The 19,553-nt window shown below is 46.1% G+C and overlaps 2 protein-coding genes across 5 annotated transcripts; one reads left to right on the forward strand and one right to left on the reverse strand.

The window, feature by feature from the left end:
• The first annotated feature begins 6,178 nt into the window (after window positions 1–6,178).
• On the forward strand, window positions 6,179–15,821 carry peb (pebbled). Of its 2 annotated transcripts, none has more exons than NM_001014722.2 (3): window positions 6,179–6,678; window positions 8,590–9,475; window positions 9,767–15,821. In NM_001014722.2, the coding sequence occupies exons 2-3, from the start codon at window positions 8,609–8,611 to the stop codon at window positions 14,582–14,584; spliced, it is 5,685 nt and encodes a 1,894-aa protein (NP_001014722.1). In that variant the 5' UTR covers window positions 6,179–6,678; window positions 8,590–8,608; the 3' UTR covers window positions 14,585–15,821. The 2 variants fall into 2 exon arrangements, with proteins under 2 accessions (NP_001014722.1, NP_476674.3); NM_057326.5 differs by having other exon boundaries at window positions 8,585–9,475; window positions 9,767–14,719.
• Window positions 15,822–15,994: 173 nt separating this feature from the next.
• On the reverse strand, window positions 15,995–19,551 carry Alms1b (Alstrom syndrome 1b). Of its 3 annotated transcripts, none has more exons than NM_131946.3 (5): window positions 18,355–19,551; window positions 17,316–18,301; window positions 16,644–17,241; window positions 16,438–16,586; window positions 15,995–16,356 (listed from the first exon to the last, which is right to left on the reverse strand). In NM_131946.3, the coding sequence occupies exons 1-5, from the start codon at window positions 19,496–19,498 to the stop codon at window positions 16,288–16,290; spliced, it is 2,946 nt and encodes a 981-aa protein (NP_572174.3). In that variant the 5' UTR covers window positions 19,499–19,551; the 3' UTR covers window positions 15,995–16,287. The 3 variants fall into 3 exon arrangements, with proteins under 3 accessions (NP_572174.3, NP_001259240.1, NP_001284864.1); NM_001272311.1 differs by having other exon boundaries at window positions 15,995–16,374; NM_001297935.1 differs by having other exon boundaries at window positions 18,355–19,135.
• Window positions 19,552–19,553: the final 2 nt, after the last annotated feature.

Below are 19,553 nucleotides of genomic sequence, written 5' to 3' on the forward strand. Positions count from 1 at the left end.
ACTTTTTTTTTAACCGTTTAACGCCGAAATTGCAACAATTAAAAGTTTCACGGATGCTGCGTGACACCCCCGCTTTTGATCAACTAACAACAGGGTTGTCCTTCTCTCCATCTTCGCAAGAGAGGAATCTCTGCGAGAGAGCGTAAAACTAAGAGAAAGAGTTCTATTTTGGAAATGTATGGGTATAAATTGAGTAAATAATGGAAAACTTTATATACCCAAAATTTAAACAAAATAATAGAGATTAGAGATTAAAGGGAATATTTATTGTTATAAAAGTACCAAATGTTGTTAACAAACTGGAAAATGTCAGCTTAAAAATATATTTTAAAATGAAATAAATTATTTGCGCACAGTGTAGATGGGGTTAGTAATTTCAGACTGATACCAGACTCCGATGATGATGACGATCCGCGAGATCGTTTCTGTTTCTGTTGGCGTTGTGATAAATATAAATTGCCTGATAAGGCTTGTGTTTTGCGCTCTGTGAAAACTGTGGGAAACAAATAAATAAATAACAAAAAAAAAAAAACCACCAAAGCACAAAACGCTGGCCAAACAATCCGGATTCCAGAGCACTCCACACGATCACCGGAGCCAAGGCCAAAGTCTTGGAAAGAGTATGTCTTTCTCCTTAAAAAGCGGAACAGACACAGGAAGCGGATGATTTTAAGAAACGGAACTGTGACTCATACGTTCCATTAGATTACCCGGTGATATTAGCTATAGAAGTACTACAGATCTGCCTTAGGCAACTAGTGGTTTTTCAATCATTGCTATTCCTTAAATTATTCTTATTCTTGCATAAAATGGAAGGAGATAATATGAGATAATAATTATGCAAGATTATCAAAACAATGTAAAAAAAATATGTTTTCCTTACCGTACGCACAGAATGAATCATCCAGCAGAATACGAGTACTTCACAACATAGGAATACCATGAAACTCTATCCGCAGTGAGCCAGGTAGTTAGATGATCCCCAGTAAAGACGTGCATCGCCCGAAACTCCCCCACTTATCTCAGCCGCACACCTTTGCTTGTCCACTGACTAAGTGCCGATAGATTTTACAAAGCGCTTTTTATTTTATTTTATTTGATTTGTTTTTTTTTAGATTTTGTACAAACCCGCAATGCCCATCGCAGCACCGATACTTTTCACAAAATTCCGCAGATCCCAGATAATGTGAAACCACAATCGAGTTAGCAGAACTTGGTAGTGAGTGTGTTCGACAACGATTTCGAGCGAAGTACTCCATGGACTCCTATCTGCCATAGCGCCCCTCAGCGCCACCGCGCTCGTACACGATCCATATTGGTGGGGTATATGGGGTGTATGGTGTGTGTGTGTGTGTGTGTATATATATATATACGCTACAGCTGCTTATCGCCGGTGGTGTAGGTGCTTCTCGGGGGTGCTGCGATGGTGATATTTGGTTGCTGGTGCTTTGGATGGGTGGGTGCCAATATACTCAATGAACGCGCCCGATGACGACTTCGTTGGGGCTGCAATTGCCGGTGGTTTCTTTCGACTGTCGACCCAACTGATTCATGGCCACACGCACAAAATGTCATATGCTAGTTTATATACTATTTTATAGTCCTAACTGATTTTCTACTTTAACACTAAGACATTGTCTGCTGCTTATGGGCCAATTGCAAGTATTTCCTGTTATTTATAGAACCCCTCTGACTATCGTCTAGTTTTTCGATGTGCAGATAGGAACTGAAAGCCACTGACCACGATGATGATGCACAATGGGCTGGCTGGCTGGCTGGCTGGCTGGCTGGCTTTATAAGTTTATAAAGCTCCATGTGATTAGGGAGATTGCTCTATGCTTCTGGCGTCCAGTGGCGGCGATTGACGAAATTAGCACGAAAGAAATGCGGCACGAGGTCTTTTACGCTGGAAAACCCCCAGAAAACAGGCCCAGATTACGACAAATGCCCGCTGGCCGCCAACTAATGAACCTTATCACTGTGAGAAGGAAAGAACGGAGCTTACTTCGGGTGTTTCGTTATTCATCACAGGGCAATCAATTTCCTTACGGCATATGATTTAGTGATATGACCGCGGTGTTGCATCAAGCGAAAACCAACCATCCAACCAACCATCCATCCATCCATCTATCGATAGCCGGCGTCATAATTCCCGACGCCGCTGTATCATAATCATAAAACCCGGTCTCTTTTGGGGGAACAAATATATAGATGTACATGTGCATGTCCATGTGCATATGTATGTATGATGGCATGGAAGCATGGTACCATCTACCTGCTTGAAGAAACGCGGCGCGTGCGCTAATCGGCGATAGTTGTCCAACCCAAAAATATCTGCAAGCAGTGTATCTGTATCTCTATGGGTGCACAATGACCCAAAATTGATGGCCAGACGCGATTCCGCAGACCGGATCTCACTTCGACGAGTGTCGTTGATCCGGCAAAGTCAATTGGTTTCTAACGAGCTTAGCTCCTGTGCAGACAATGTCTGAGGTTCGGGTGTCGTCGCAGTGCCATGAATGGTTGGGTCATAAATGCAATATTAGCCAAGTTAGTAGAAGAATGTATGAGGGAAATCTCTTTTAAAATAGCAATTGATATTAATTATACATATGTATGTACATACAATATGATAGGACACCGTCATCATTACCTGTTTTGTACTTAAACGACTGATATGCAGCACCATATCAGCGTGACGTTTTGAGTTCTTAAAAAATGATAATTCAACAATGATTTGATACGAAATTTCCTAAATCCAGTGATTCGAACATTTTCCGCCAAATTCAATCGGCTTACAACTGCCCCATTGAATGGGAAAAGCTTTGCCCACTTGTTGTGTCACACACACATTTATGTATATATTTTAGTATATTTGTATGGATTTATAGTTTGTGTCTGTGGCAATAAACACACATACACGTAACACCAAACACAACACACAAGTTGGGGGGGAAATTCACCGAAAAGCAAACTGTGAACTGACGCATTCTACCAGCTAACGGCATTTGTTTGGCCACAAGTCGCGAATACCTCGTTTTTTTTTTATTCCAGGGGCATATTCTCAATTGCAAGATAAATACATATGTTTACACAAAAAAAAAAAAAAACGTTCGAAATTCCATGCGATTGAGCATTTCTCTTGTAGAACAAAGCAAAAGTTAAAGCATTTTATAAAATATTTAAGTATAAGCCAGGGTATTAGCCGCCTTCGCACTACGTAAACCCTGTTTTCTGCACTATTATTCTACATTTGTTGTTGCCGTTATTGTTGTTATTAAACAAGCTGTTTGGCTGGTCATATTGTTATTGTTCTTTTGCCGTTGATTTTACTTTTTTTGCTTTCGTTCGTGGCGGGGGTGCAAAGTTTAGGCAAAGCAGAAAATCATATAAAATTTGAGAAACAAAAAATAACAAAAAAATAGGCGACGCGCGCCTTTTCAATAACCTTTATCAGGTGGGTGACTGTTTTCTGTGGGCGGAATTGGGTGGCGGCGGGTGCCCAGTCACCTTGACATATCACTGGTGACAACAGTAACAACAATAAAAACAATAACAAATTCGCTGGCAAACGAGTGCGAATTAAAACGATTAATGGCGCTGGCTTTGCTTTTGCAAATAATAATCCCAAAACGAAAGCGAATTTCAGGCATTGCAGCCCGGTTACACTGAGCAAATTTTAAGCTGCAAACTACAAGGCAGGTAAGACAATTCAAAATATGATCAATTTATTGCCGGGCTTCAACAAGAATCATCTAGTTTTTGTAAAATTGTTTCGGCAGAATGTCGTTACTTTTCTCGCTCTGTAAAATATACCCACAACCAAGTTACTAAGTGATAAAGAGCGCAATATTATGTGGAGCAGTGTTGTGAAGGGTGTGTGAGGTGGGGGGGGGGGGGGGGAGGTGGAGTTTTCAATGTTGAAGAGCAGCGCGTGGGATTTTCAGTTGGCAGCATTGTTTGCTATTTGTTTTATGCTAAGCTAAATGCTAACTAAATGTTGGCAATTAAATGTTAATGTTGCCCCTTTCTGCCGCTGCTTCTTCTTCTGCGTCGACTGCTACTATTTGCAACGCCAACACTTTCCGTCTCCATTGAAAACGGAAAAATTGAAAAAAAGGGAAATTGATACAGAAACTGAAAACGAAACCGAAACTGAAACACTTTGGTTTGGTTTCTCAGCTGTTTGCATATGGCAAAAATGCAATGCATATCATATCTGGCTGGCTTTTAATGTATATTTAACACGCATTGCCATTACCATCATTATATTGTTGTAATTGTGCTTGGCGTTGGCTGTCATTGTTGTTGCTGTTGTTACTGTGCTTATTGTATTTCTTGTATTTATTGTATTTATTGTGCCACCCACGCGCATGCGCAACCAACTCAAAAAGACAGTGACGCAAGCGACTAAGTTTTCCAATCGCTTTCGATGGAAATTTGCATTCTTTTCGACACTGAATTCCGAAAATAAGATAATTATATATTAATAATATTAAGATCTCTGAAAAATTTGTATGATTACAACATAATTTTGTCACTTTTGAGTGAGCTATAGTTTTTAATCGCTGAACCACTGTGCGAATTTTTCAAGTTCATTATAAACAAAACGTAAATATTATTAAATTGTGTACAAACAGCGCGTTGCACGTGTCGCTGTGCCTTCTAGTGTGTGTGTATGTGTGTGTGTGCGTAGGGGCGCGTGTTTGTGTCTGTGTGTGTGAGTGGGCGAGTGTATTGAACTCTTGCTGCATTTTTTGCACAATTTCGCCGCCTTTTTTTCTGCTTTTGCTTGCGTTGTATTATTGTGCTCATTTATTTTTATTTTTACCTCTGTTGTTACAATTGTTTTGCATTATTTTTCTTTGAGTGGAGAATCGATCGAATGCATCGATTTTTGGATGAGATGCTGAAGGGTTGCTGGTCACCTAATTTACATACATACATATGTACATTCTTTCGGCAGCTGACACTATTTAAAATTGACCTCTCGACGGTACCTAAACACCTATGAGTATCGAAGAGCATGGAAAAAGAGCCTTTATATTTGGAGAACGCTATCCCCAAAGAATCGCAGAACTACGGGCAGCTACATGACATTTCTTTCGGTGCATTAATGTTAATTTCAATGCTGCTTGATTGCTGTATGACGCACCCTGAAAAGGTGAAAGGTGAAAAGAGGGACCGAAAAGAGACTCGATCGTCTCCGACTTCCGTTCTGGGCACAGCTAGAGGTTAAGGTTGAGAAACTGGCCAGGAAGTATCCGCTCGGGGGTTAATGGATACGGATACACGGATGGGGATGTTCACAGCTATGGATGAGCACATATGTATGTACATACATACATACATACATACATACATACATATGTATGGGCATATGTACACGAAGATCTGGATGTGCTCATCGCTAGATGAAGTGCGACAGAAAGGGCAACAAACATGGCCAGCGTGGCCAATGGCAACGGGATTTGCCCAAAAATCCAAAATGCATCCAGACATATGCATATGTGTATGTGGGTGCTACATACAGTGATCACTCGTATAGAAGGCAGAAAAAGTTGACAATTGGAGATTTGGTAGTCTGGCACATTTCTATCCTACATCCGTTGATTTTGTTTCATTTTTTAACAAGATTTCAGACTCATTTCCCGAAGTATTTATTTTGCCGATATTAATACTTTTTTCTAGTTATTGAAAAAAATGGTGACTTTGGTTTAAAGTCCTAGGTCAAACTGAAGTATTCCATAAATATTAAAAGAAGGAAATACTACACAAATAATGCATCTTCGATTAGATATACTTCTTCTACGCTCAGATCTAGTATCGTGCATCCCATTTCCAGTTGTCAAGTGTCCACTGTAATTTCCAATTCCAATGAAAGATGAGTACGGCCCTCTCGCTCTTCCACACACACACACACGCACCCAATGTGTAATCCTATTTGCGCCAAATAAAGAAAAAGAAGAAGACAAATTTGAAACGAAGAATGAGAAGGAAAGAAAATCCAAGCTGCGCTGCCTCCGTTGAAAAAAAAATGAGAAAAACCAGACTGCTTCTCTCTTCTCTCTTTTCTCTTTTCATTTCAAATTTTACGCTCTCGCTCTCGCGGACAGCGACGCCGCCGGCGGCAGCGCAGCGCAGCCGTTGTATTTATAAATACAACTTTATAAATACAACATCAGTCGATTTTCATCTGCCGAATCGGTTGCGCTGCGGCTGCGCTGAGAATAAGATACAAAACTCGTGCGCGGCGCTTCAAGAAACCAACTCAAAAGCAGACAAATCAAATAACTAACTTGTAGAAAATAAAAATATAATAAAACATAAACAGAATTTCTCAATTCTAAGCCTACAAAGAAATATCAAACGCAAACTGCATATTTTTTTCACGTTTTTTTTTTAAACGACAAACCATTGGGAATTTTTGGAATACTAAGCTTTAAGGCCAAAGAAGTGTGAAAAATATTAAGTGAACCAAAAAATAAGTGCTATCTGAATTAAGTTATCTGACAAGAATTAAAAAAAAAACCTACACACTAAACATAAAACACAAAACACCAAAAAGCCACCAAAAATCATTTTTCAACGGGAACCAAGCCTAAAACAGTGCGAAATCCGGAGTTGGAATGCCGTCGCAACTGTTGAACACAATTTCACAACTAAATATCCACTAAGGTAATTTTTTAACAGTGATTGTTTTGGATTTTTTTTTATGTTGTTTCTGTGATTTGTGCGTGAACAATTTGTTGTTGCTTTGGATAAATAATCGAGCGCAGAAAACATGGATTATCAAAAGGATGAAATTGGAAAAGTTATTGGGTCTTCAGCTAAGCTAACATTTTTGTGTTAAATTGTTAAGAACAAAAATTGTTGAATTTAAAATTAGCACAACCGTTTTAAAATAAAATTTAAAAGCTTAGTTTTCAAACACATTTGAAATGCAATTTTTAAATGCAATTGAAGTGCAGCAGTGTTTTAAAATCGACTTAGATATTAGAAATATTATTTAAAAAAGATGAAGTAATGAAAATATATATGCCAGTTTAATTCTTCCGTAAATCGTTAAAATAATTTAATGATCCAAATTCATTATATTCCGATTAAATCAAAAGGAAAATGTTTATATAAAATTATTTTCCTACGATCACAATGTTTGAAAACATTTCAATTCAAGTCCATTCCCAAAACCCCTCCCTTGGTGTTTTGGGTCAAGTTCTGCCTGCAATTAGCCGGGTCAAAAAATTACCCATGACCGATGCTAAAACCCTTGAACTTTGACACACCACGCACACACAGACAGTCCAGTCCGAAAAGCCAGAAATTTCCGTGGTCAGGGATGATGAGGCGACGTTTATAGGGTTTAATTCAGATTGATGATCTGTTTAATATCGCAGGGGTTGTGCTCCATGTCAAACGGTTCACTTCACTCGGCTTGATTCCGTTAGATGGCGATTAGAAATTTGTTTTTTCACTGACCAAGTTGTGTTCATTGATAATTCCCAAGGGTCATAAAGGTGTGAAAACCGCCCAACAATTCCCCGCCCCAAAAAGTATATATTCGGGAGGGAATCTTTATCTCAATGACTTTTCATGACTCATGGACAACGAAATTGAAATCAGCCAACCAAAATGAAAGGCCAAACCGAAAGCCAATGGACAACAAACAACTAACACACATTTACCGAAAAAATTATATGTGTATATGACTGGATGTATGCATGTGTGTATGTATATATAGCGAACAGTGGGCTCGTTATCGGTAGAAATTTTTGATCAGCCTCTGAGGTTTCAGAGTTTCTTTATTTTTGTTGCCTTTCGGGGGGAAGTTAGGATTTTCAAATCGATCCACTACCACCCAAAGAAACAACAACAACGACAACAACTGGGACACCGCTCATAGTCATAGCCTTGATAACGGTAAATGCTAATGAGTGTACCCACATTTTTCACCCACACACCGAAATTCTTGATAAGAGCAGCATTGCCAGATGTGTATTGAATTCAATTCTTCGCACCTTTCTGCGGATGCACTTGCAACAGTCGCCAATTCTTCTTATTCGCTCTTCACAGGAACTCGATTTCAAATAGCTTTTCCGCTTCTGTTTTTTCATCTTTCCGTTGCATTGTTTACTTGCCTGAATCAGCTGTTTACGTTACTCAAGATTTAGTTTAGTATTACGCGACAATCGAAGACTGGAGAATGCAGGGTGCCCCACTATCGATTTTCTGTTATTAATTGAACCCTACACCCAGTTTACAGAATGGAACGCTGTCAGTGTGGATATCATTTGTTTACGCGTGATTTCTTTCCATCTTCAGACTTTCATAAAGCTAGTAATTACATTTTTGAATCAGCGAGTGTTGCAAAACTTTGGTGGGGTTGGACAAAAAGTAATAAAAATACTTGCGATTATAAGTGTTTAGTATATTTGATACACTTCTTTTGTCTTCGAGTTATCTAATTAGTGTCAACACTTGTTCAAGTGCTTCGATTTTTCGATAGAGTTCTTATTACACGTGCTTTATCTATACCCATCTCTAAAAGTCCTTTCTTCTTTTTCTCTCGAATCTTCTAAATCAGCACAGTTAACTAGCCGTTGGAAAAATGCTCGCCGCACAGCAACAGCACAACAACAGCACAGTGGAATCGGAAATGGAGCGCCAGCGACGGGACTCCACCACATCGGAGTCCTCGCTGGAGCATCTGGATCTGGGACGTACGCCCAAAAAACTGGGCGGTAACAGTGGCTCTACACAGACCACATCCACGCCACATGAGCTGGCTACGGTGACATCTTCGCGCAAGCGCAAAATTCGCCATTTGCAATTGAATCACCATCAGCAGCAGCAGCATCACCAGCAGTCGGATCTGCTGAGTGATGAAGACGTGGCGGAGGCGGAGGCGGAGGAGGATGAGGACGAGGAGGATGGCGACCAGGTGGCCGCCTTGGGCTCAAGGAATCTGGGACGGCACAAGCAGCGTCGCAGTGGTGGCGCCACCACACAGGCATCCATTGTGATGGACTACAGCAGTGGCGATGCCAGTTCGCTGCGCAAGAAATTTCGTCTGAATCGCTCGGCGGCCAGTCTCTCGGAATCGGGATTCGTGGACGCCAGCAGCACCACTGGCCACAGTGGCTATCTGGGTAACAGTAGCAGCGCTACGAACACTACTGCGACCAGTGGTATTGGTGCTAGCGCAGTGGCTCCATCTCCAGTCGGCGGAGCAGCGATCAACGCAGCATCCAGCAGCAGCGGCAGCAGCAGTGGCGGATCCGGTGGCTCCTCGCCCCAGGGACAGTGCCTCTCCAGCGGTGAATCAGGCATCGGAGCCGGCGACGAGCATATGAAATACCTTTGCCCAATCTGTGAGGTGGTCTCAGCCACGCCGCACGAGTTCACCAACCACATCCGGTGCCACAATTACGCCAATGGCGATACGGAGAACTTCACCTGCCGCATTTGCTCCAAGGTGAGTCATTGTGGTCACTCAAATTGTGTGCACCCTTTGTTTTTCATTAGATTAGATATAGATTTAAGGAATATCGAAAGAAGCGTTCAAATCTCAAACGAAGACTTTCAATATTGCTTTGAAAGCAAGTTAGTTTCGAGTAGTTGAGATGAACTACTGCTTTAAATTGATGAATAGACAGATGTGCTAGGACTTAGAAGAGCTAGCCGTAGGTTATTAACCCCTGATCGCCTGATTACTCACTCACCTGTTCTTCGTTTCTCCCACCATCCAAATTGAAACTATAAACAGGTGCTATCCTCGGCTTCATCCCTGGACAGACACGTGCTGGTTCACACGGGCGAGCGTCCCTTTAACTGCCGCTACTGCCACCTGACGTTCACCACCAATGGCAACATGCACCGTCACATGCGCACCCACAAACAGCATCAAGTTGCGCAGTCGCAGTCGCAGTCGCAGCAGCAGCAGTCGCTGCAGCAGCAGCAACAGTCGCAGCAGCAGCGCCGTCAGCAGCAGCAACATCAGCCGTCGCAGCAGCAGCAGAATCCCGCCCAGCAGCAATTGATGGGCAACACGTTATCCGCCCGAGCGGAGAGCTACGAAAGCGATGCCAGCTGCTCCACGGACGTGTCCAGTGGACATAGTCACAGTCGCAGCAGCAGTTCCCTTAACAACAACAACAACAACTCGCACAAGGCTAACAACAATCTAAAGGACTTGGAGGAGCTGGAGGTTTCGACTGAGGATCAGGATACGGAGAACAAGCAGCGTCGACTGAAGACCACCATCAACAACAACATCATCGAGAGTGAGCAGCAGGAGGATATGGATGATGAGGAGGCCGACGATGCGGATGTGGCCATGCTGACCAGCACTCCCGATGTCGCCACTCTTTTGGCCGGAGCCAGTGCATCTGGCGCCGCCTCGCGTTCCCCTACCCCATCGCCATCCGCCTCACCTGCCTTGCTCCTAAGTTGTCCCGCCTGCGGAGCCTCCGATTTCGAGACCCTGCCCGCTCTCTGCGTCCATTTGGATGCAATGCACTCAGACATACCAGCCAAGTGTCGGGACTGCGAGGTGATCTTTGCCACCCATCGTCAGTTGCAGTCGCACTGTTGTCGCTTACCCAACGCTCTGGCCGGTGGCTTACCGCCGCTTCTCGGAGCCAGCAGTTCGCCATTGCACAACGAGGAGCCGGAGGATGAGGAGCACGGTGACGATGAGGATCTCGAGCAGAAGGAGAGGTTAGCGAGTCAAAGCGAGGACTTTTTCCATCAGTTGTATCTGAAGCACAAGACAGCAAATGGATGCGGAGCCATCTCGCATCCGCCATCGCCCATCAAACATGAGCCGGCGGACACCAAGGATCTGGCCGATATCCAGAGCATCCTGAACATGACCAGCTCCAGTTCCAGTTTTCTGCGCAACTTTGAGCAGTCCGTGAACACGCCCAATTCGAGTCAGTACAGCCTGGACGGTCGGGATCAGGAGGAGGAGGCACAGGACGCGTTCACCTCGGAGTTCCGTCGCATGAAGCTGCGCGGCGAGTTTCCCTGCAAGCTGTGCACGGCCGTTTTCCCGAACCTTCGTGCCCTCAAAGGTCACAATCGGGTACATTTGGGTGCAGTGGGTCCAGCCGGACCCTTTCGCTGCAACATGTGTCCCTACGCCGTTTGCGACAAGGCCGCCCTGGTGCGTCACATGCGTACCCACAACGGAGATCGTCCGTACGAGTGCGCCGTGTGCAACTATGCCTTCACCACCAAGGCGAACTGTGAACGTCATCTGAGGAATCGCCATGGGAAGACCAGTCGCGAGGAGGTGAAGCGAGCCATTGTCTACCATCCGGCGGAGGATGCTGGCTGTGAGGACAGCAAATCGCGTCTGGGTGAAGATCTGGCTGATACGAGTTTCCGTTCGATCAGTCCCACGCCACCGCCTCCTCCGGTAAATGAGAGCAAATCCCAGCTGAAGCACATGCTTCTCGGCGAGAATCACCTGGCTCCTGTTAACCAACAGCCGCCGCTGAAGATCCAGGTGAAGAGCCTCGACCAACTAGTGGACAAGAAGCCATCGGCACCAGCTCCCCAGCAGCAACAGCAGCAGCAGCAGCAGGAGAAGAGCGGATCTGCCCTAGACTTCAGCATGGATGTTTTGGATCTCAGCAAGAAGCCAACTGGCGGAGCATCGCTGACACCGGCGGTCACTCGCACACCGACGCCCGCTGCAGTTGCTCCAGTGACGCCTGGCGGCGTTGGAACTCCTGACCTGGCCGCCGCCATTGAGCAGCAACAGCTGCTACTGGCCCAGCAGCAACTCTTTGGTGCTGGCGGCGAGTATATGCAGCAGCTATTCCGCAGTCTCATGTTCCAGTCCCAGACGTCGGGATTCCCGTTCTTTCCCTTTATGGCACCACCACCGCCACAAGCAAATCCGGAGAAGCCACCGATGGTGAGTCCACCAAACCGTATCAATCCCATGCCCGTGGGCGTTGGAGTTGGCGTGCCAGTGCCACCTGGTGGTCCCGTTAAGATGGTCATCAAGAATGGAGTCCTAATGCCCAAGCAGAAACAGCGACGCTATCGCACCGAGCGTCCCTTTGCCTGTGAACACTGCTCGGCGAGATTTACGCTGCGTTCGAACATGGAGCGCCATGTAAAGCAGCAGCATCCGCAGTTCTATGCACAACGGCAGAGGAGTGGCCACCATGTGATGCGGGGCAGGGGTGCCTCCAATGTGGCCGCTGCTGCCGCCGCTGCTGCCGCTGCCGCAGCTGCAACAGTCATGGCTGGCGGACCAGGATCCTCCGGATTCGGCTCCAATCACCATCATGGCCATGGCCATGGTTCCCATGGTTCCCATGGTCATGCTCCCATTTCGGAGCAGGTCAAGTGCGCCATTCTGGCGCAGCAATTGAAGGCTCACAAGAACACCGATCTGTTGCAGCAGGCTTTGGCCCACGGCTCCAGCAGTGTGGCCGGCAATCCTCTCCTGCACTTTGGCTACCCACTGACCAACCCCAGTCCCATGCACAATGGTAGCAGCCAGGGCAATGGCCAGGCCACGGCCATGGATGACGATGAGCCCAAGTTGATTATTGACGAGGATGAAAACGAGCATGATCATGAGGTGGAAGCAGAAGACGTGGATGACTTCGAAGAGGATGAAGACGAGGAGGAGATGGATGAGCCGGAAGATGAGCCAGAATTGATTCTAGATGAGCAGCCGGCCGAAAAGGAAGCCGAAGAGGAGCAGGAGCTGCCCAAGCCGCTAGAGCAATTGGGTACCAAAGAAGCGGCACAAAAAATGGCCGAAACCATTTTGGAGCAGGCCATCAAGGCGGGCAAGCCATTGAGTCCACCACCCACCAAGGAGAATGCCTCGCCCGCCAATCCAACTGTGGCCACAACAATGCAAGAGCCAGCCATTACGGCGCCCAGTACTAATCCCAGCAGTTTGAAAACGATGATCGCTCAAGCCGAATATGTGGGAAAATCCCTCAAAGAAGTGGCCAGTTCACCGTTCAAGGATGAGTCCCAGGACCTGGTTCCAGTGGCCAAGCTGGTGGACAATGCCACCAGCCAGAACATGGGCTTCAACAGCTATTTCCGGCCCAGCGATGTGGCCAATCACATGGAGCAGAGCGACGAGGAGGGCCTCGTGGCCTCCGGAAGCGCCAGTGAGAGCAACAACAGCGGTACCGAGGACGTCACCAGCAGCAGTTCCAGCAGTGAGCCCAAGAAGAAGTCCGCCTACAGCCTGGCGCCCAATCGTGTCTCCTGTCCGTATTGCCAGCGCATGTTCCCATGGAGCAGCTCGCTGCGCAGGCACATCCTCACCCACACTGGCCAGAAGCCCTTCAAGTGCTCCCACTGCCCGCTGTTGTTCACCACCAAGAGCAACTGCGATCGCCATCTCTTGCGCAAGCACGGCAATGTGGAGTCGGCCATGTCCGTGTATGTGCCCACTGAGGATGTGAGTGAACCGATACCAGTGCCCAAGTCCGTCGAGGAGATCGAGCTGGAGGAGCAGCGACGGCGGCAGGAGGCAGAGCGCGAGAAGGAGCTGGAGCTGGAGCGCGAGCGGGAGTTGGAGCGAGAGCGGGAGCTGGAAAGGGAGCGCCAGCTGGAGAAGGAGAAGGAACGCGAGCGCCAGCAGCTCATCCAAAAGCTGGCGGCTCAAATGAATGCCGCTGCTACTGCTGCTGCCGTCGTTGCTGCAGCCTCAGCGGTAAATGGTGGCGCATCTGGTGGACCCCATGGACCCATTGCAGATGCCTTGGCTGGCGGAGATCTGCCCTACAAGTGCCACCTGTGCGAGGGTTCCTTTGCCGAGCGTCTGCAGTGCCTGGAGCATATCAAGCAGGCCCATGCCCACGAGTATGCCCTGCTCCTGGCCAAGGGAGCCATTGAAACTGAGTCGCTGGAAGCCAATCCTCACCAGCAGCCGTCGCAGCAGGCCGTGCATTCCGATGACGAGGCTCCGAATGGCGGCGGTAACCGGGGCAAGTATCCCGACTACAGCAACCGCAAGGTTATCTGTGCCTTCTGCTTGCGTCGCTTTTGGTCAACGGAGGATCTGCGTCGCCACATGCGCACCCATTCGGGCGAGCGGCCATTCCAGTGTGATATCTGCCTGAGGAAGTTCACACTGAAGCACAGCATGCTGCGGCACATGAAGAAGCACAGTGGTAGGGCCCACAATGGCGATACACCGGGATCCGATTGCTCCGACGATGAGCAGGTGAGCAGCCCGCCCAGCACACCACATCCCACCCAGCCGACCAGCGCCAACAACAACAATAGCTGTCACAATAACAATAATAATGCCAACAACAATAACAACAATAACAACAACAACAACAACAACAACAGCAGCTCCAAGCTGGGACTAAAGCTCCACGACCTGCTGGACAAGGCGAGCGAATGGCGGGCCAGTCGCCTGGGTGAGCACAAGGAGAACATGGGCGAGGCCACGCCCTCGGGAGCAACGGTCGCTGGCTCGGATCTGATTGGCAATCTATTGGGCATCAGTGATCAGGGCATTCTCAACAAGCTGCTCTCCTCCGCCGACGAGGCGGCCAAACTTCTGGGTGTGGACAACAAGTGAACGCAACTCGAGTGACAATCGAGCGACACCAAGAGCCATAAATACTGGAGTAGCAGCAGTTTTACACCGCCTTACGTATACCAAAGCTTAAATAGTTTTCATTAATGGTAGTCTACTTAAAAAATACAAAATAACAAAGAAAAGAAAAAAAACGAAAATGAAAACCTGATTAGAATGTAAAACAGGAGTGCGCTAAACAGCTCGATTATATTTTAGGAGTCACAGGCTCAAGCTATAGAGCAAAAGTAAAAAAAAAAAGAAAAAAAAAACAAGAGAAGAGAAGAGCTACAACTGGACACACCTGTTTTGCAGAGTTTTTTGGAACATATTTTTTGGAGACCTCTTTTTTTTTGCCAACCCCCTATGTTAAGCGGTCCAACCAACAAACCACAAGCTAATCAAAATCTTTGGAGACAAACACTATTTTTTTTTTACAATTTTTTTTTCCTAGCTCTATAACTAATTATACCTATTTTACAATTAGCCGCTAAGTAGCTGCAATGACAAACTGAAAAAAAACCCTAAAAAATAACGAACTTTTGACATGACAAAAAAAGACTTGACACACAAAAAAAAAAATAATAACAAAAATACACACCTAAAATAATAAAATACTATATGATGTACATTGAAAGAGGCCTTGAGAACCGCAGCGTGGCTTAAATCTAGTTATATAATGCAGGATGCAGACGACATTTTAGCTGCCTGCAAGTGAGGATAGTCAGGTATTTGTAAGACTAGGCTTAGAAACATTTTTTTTAGGATCTTATTTAACGAAACTCATTCATTGCTGTAGCCTATGGAAAATACACACACACACACACACACATTGAATAACATACTAAACATATAGCTATTTAAATATACGAAAAGCATGATGATATACATAATTAAATTAGTGGACTTCTTACAGCAATAACCAAAGCATTTCGCGTTTGTAGCGTTGTTTAAGCTAAACGAAATTACATTTACCCAATGCATGCCTATCTATATATAACGACATATTTATAAAAAAAAAAAGCACACTACTATATTATATAAAATATATGGTTCTATTTAATGTGGATGCAGCAGCAGCAACAAACTACTGAACAAATTAAACTATGTACTTAGCGATTATGAATGAATGTACTTAAAACTGTAAAAGTGTACTTAAAATTGTAAACTCAGAAAGACACACGCAACGAGAATGGATTACAAATTGAATTCTAATAAAATAACGATGAAAGAACAAAATAATTGGCGCTGTTTTTATTTTCCAAAGAGGTCGTGCCCAAGAAGCACGTCAAATATTCCAGATCCTCAGGAGAAATCGCATCTTTAAAAGCAACGGAACTTTTAAATTTGGCGGAAAACGGTGTGCCCAGATGTAAAGATCGAAAACATAGGCATTTGGCCACACTGCGATATAGATTTAAATCGATCGTCGACCCGTTCTCAATTTATTTCTTTTAAAAACATTACAAATTTAGTCAAATGCTAGATCAACATAATTTTCTATGTTTAAAGTTAATTGGCCGGCTACATTAAATTTTAACATTACGTATGGACTGGACTTAAACAATTGTGATCGATTAAAATATATAGAAAAATAACAAAGCTTGGCAGTGGCAAAAGCATAATAATGAAAAACTAAAACTGGTGGGTGCCATGGCTGTGGGTGTTGATGTCGGTAACTGGTGTCGGTGGCTGTGGGGAAATCCTTATTCGATCTTCTCTAGATGATTACCACGCTGCGATATATTTCCGCTGGCCACGCGACTTTTGAGGCGCTGTTTGGATAAATGGGACTTAGGAATTTATGAGATTTTAAATATATGGGCAAATCGGGTTGGTTGGGTTCATTGTCTGACCTTGTTGAAAGCATCGCGCATCAAACGATTGGAGCGACGTCTCTGCTCCTCCTCCTGGCGACTTTGGGCGGCCAACACTTCCGGCAAATTTTTGCACCGTTTGGAGGTAATCGCCTTCATTTCCCTGGTGGTAAATAATTTAACTCGAGCTGCAAGTTAAGAAATGTAGTTATTATTCGGACTTCGGATTCCATTTGATATCTTACTATTGGCTGCTGGAGGCAGCTGCTCCAGATGCCTGTTCAGCGCCTCCATGCTGGTACTCTGGCTCAAAACATTGTCCAGCTCCTGGCGCCGAGCATTGCGAATCATCTGCATCTCATTAAGTATGGCCTTGCGCTGCTTGGCATTGGCACAGAATTCGGGACGAGCCAGCTGCAGTTGATCCTGCAGGGAGGGAGGTTTCTCAATCACCTCACTGCTGCCCGTCGGCGTAAACTGGATGACATAGGATATAGCACGTGGACGCACTTGGCGTTGCATACGCTCTGCATTCATCCTGGTCTCCTTGTGCCCCCTTCGCACCCGCTGACATGCCACATCATCGTACTGACGAGTGGTGGTCTCACATCTGGTGATGGACGAGCCTCCTGCTCCACCAGTTGCAGTTGCTTCATTTTGTGTCTCTGTGCTCACCATTGTTGCTTGCACATAGCTAGCTACTCCCTGAGGGTTGACCACCTGGTGGTAGATGGCTTCATTCCCAACCGCGCCGGATGCATAGGCACCCGCCGCCTGGGCGTACTGCATCTGCATATATTGCTCTCGTTCATCGTGCTGATCCTGTGCTTCCTGTTGACGCCTCTGCGAAAAAGAAAGAGATGGAGTATGAGGAAGTCGCCCTTTCTTTGGGCAATAGCCTTAAGTGATGTCCTTACCGGGCAATGCTGCTGATGAACGTAAGTCCGCTGACCACAATGTTGCTGCCTCTGTATCAAAATATCTTTTTGCTGGTTCAGCTGTTTCCGCAGCTGGTAAAGTTTCTGTTTCTGGAGCAATACAAACTCTTCAAGCTGCTCGTTCTCATAATGCTCGCAGAACTGACGCTGCCTTTGCTGGACAAAGGAGCAGACACTTTCACTGCGACCGCCGCCACTGGTAGAGCTACCTGAGACAAGTAAAGGAGTGGCCATCTTTTTACGGTTCTGCAGATTCCGCTGGTTAAGGTGAGGAGGTGGTGGTGGTGGTTGTGTCGGGGGCGGTGCTGGCAGTGTGGAAGGATCAGAATTGGTCACATTCACTCCAACCGATTCAATTCTCACTGGGGGCGGCGGTGTTGTTGTTGTTTCCGAATTTTCCATCTCTTTGCTCTCTGCTTCAGCTGACATTTCTTGTCGCAGAAGATATTCCTTGTCCGGTCGCTCCTTCTGGTCGCCCATACATCGCATGGAACTTGGAATCTGCGCAGCCGTCGCAGATTCCGTGTTTGCTTTCTTCTGCGACTTGCTGGGCAAACTGATACTTTCCAAAAGATTTTTAAATTCCTGCATGCGATTAATCTCTGTCTTGACCCAGTGGAGCTGCCTCCTTCGCTCCGAATCCGTGCCACCTTTCAAACGCTCTTCGAACTCTATTTCACTCAGGGTCATGGGATTCAGCCAATCCTGCAAATCCAAAGGCTCAATATCTGCATCCGTTGAGGCATTGCGATTCGGTATATTTGTCTTCTGGGTGATCACCTCGCCTGAGCCACTGGTTGAGCCACTGTACGATACGCTTTCAGGCAGTGGCGAAGATGATCCGATAGCTGCTCGCTTTCGTGGAGCGGGAACTGGTGGAGCAATACGTTCAGCTTTGGATGAGCTTCTCGCATTGGATTGGTTCGTATTGGTGGCCGCAACTTGCTGCAGAGAACCTGTAGGCACTGTTTAAAGTATGAATTACTACAAATGCCACCTTGTTGAAGAGTTTACTCACCCTTCAACTGCTCCTTGCTGCTGCTGCTCAGGGAACGCGAACTAGTGCTGGATTCGGTCAGTTCCAGACAGGAGATACGCCTGGCTATATCACGGACGAGTTTTTTCTTCTGTCCCTGGCTGAGGCTGCGAGATTTTACCAGAGAACAGACCAACTCGATTCCTATATCCAATACCCCTCGCGGTCTACTACCGGATCCAACGTCTAATGAAGTGGTTGATGAGGAGGCTGTGACGCCGGTGGAGGGATTTACTACAGGGTTCTCGGGCTGCTGGTTCTCCTTGCTCACATGCCGCCTATTGCCCCGAATTTTCTCGAACTGAGCCGCCGTGTACTGTCGCTCTTGCTCGCGCACCTTTTCGCGCTTTGTAGCTTTTCTTTGGTCCCTCGTGAGTTGCTGAATTCCTTGCTGTTCCCTTTCCAGTTGATGATCCTTTTCATGGCGCTGTTTAGCTTTCCTTTGGTCTCTCATGAGTGGCTGAATTTCTTGCTGCTCCCTTTCCGGATGATGAATGTCCGTCTGACAAGAGCTAACTTTGGAATCCTGTCTCCTGGATTTACATTGGCACTTCTTTGTGTGTTTGTGTGACTTATGGACAGACTCTAGTGTCTGGGTTTTTTTGTTTTGCATCTGGGGCGACTTGATAGGTCTGCGAATGTCCCCCGCGGATTGGGACATGGTTTGGGTAACTGCTACGGAACGAAAACTGGGGCTACTGGCCAATACAATAGGAATTATAGTGTATTCATTCGGTTTCGTCTGAGTTACTTCCGATTTCGGTGATGTGAACTGACTGATGTTGTGCTTACTGGGTGGTGGTGAAACTGACAGTTCCCGGAGCTGTTCCTTTGCTTCCCCCCGTTCGTCAGGTGAACGATGATCGCTGCTCTTCGTGCGACGCCTGTGGCCTGATTCTGGTCGCGCTTCATGTTCCATGGAGGCACATCCTGGCGGCTGGACTGATCCCAGGGCACAACTTTGGGTGCTGCCACTGGCTCCACTGCTTGCCGTCGACGAAAGGGCCATGAATCGATCCAATTCCCGGTCCGTGGCCATTGCGCTGATATAATAATCCCCGGGTGGTGGATGAACGCGGGTTAACTTCGCCGGTCTGTTATCTCGGGAACCAAACTTCTTAAACATTCGGACTGTTTCTTGGCTCTAATTGTCGAAAAAGTTTATTTCCCTGCTATATTCC

This window comes from Drosophila melanogaster, chromosome X (assembly GCF_000001215.4).
Source record: "Drosophila melanogaster chromosome X".
Lineage (NCBI taxonomy): Eukaryota > Metazoa > Arthropoda > Insecta > Diptera > Drosophilidae > Drosophila > Drosophila melanogaster.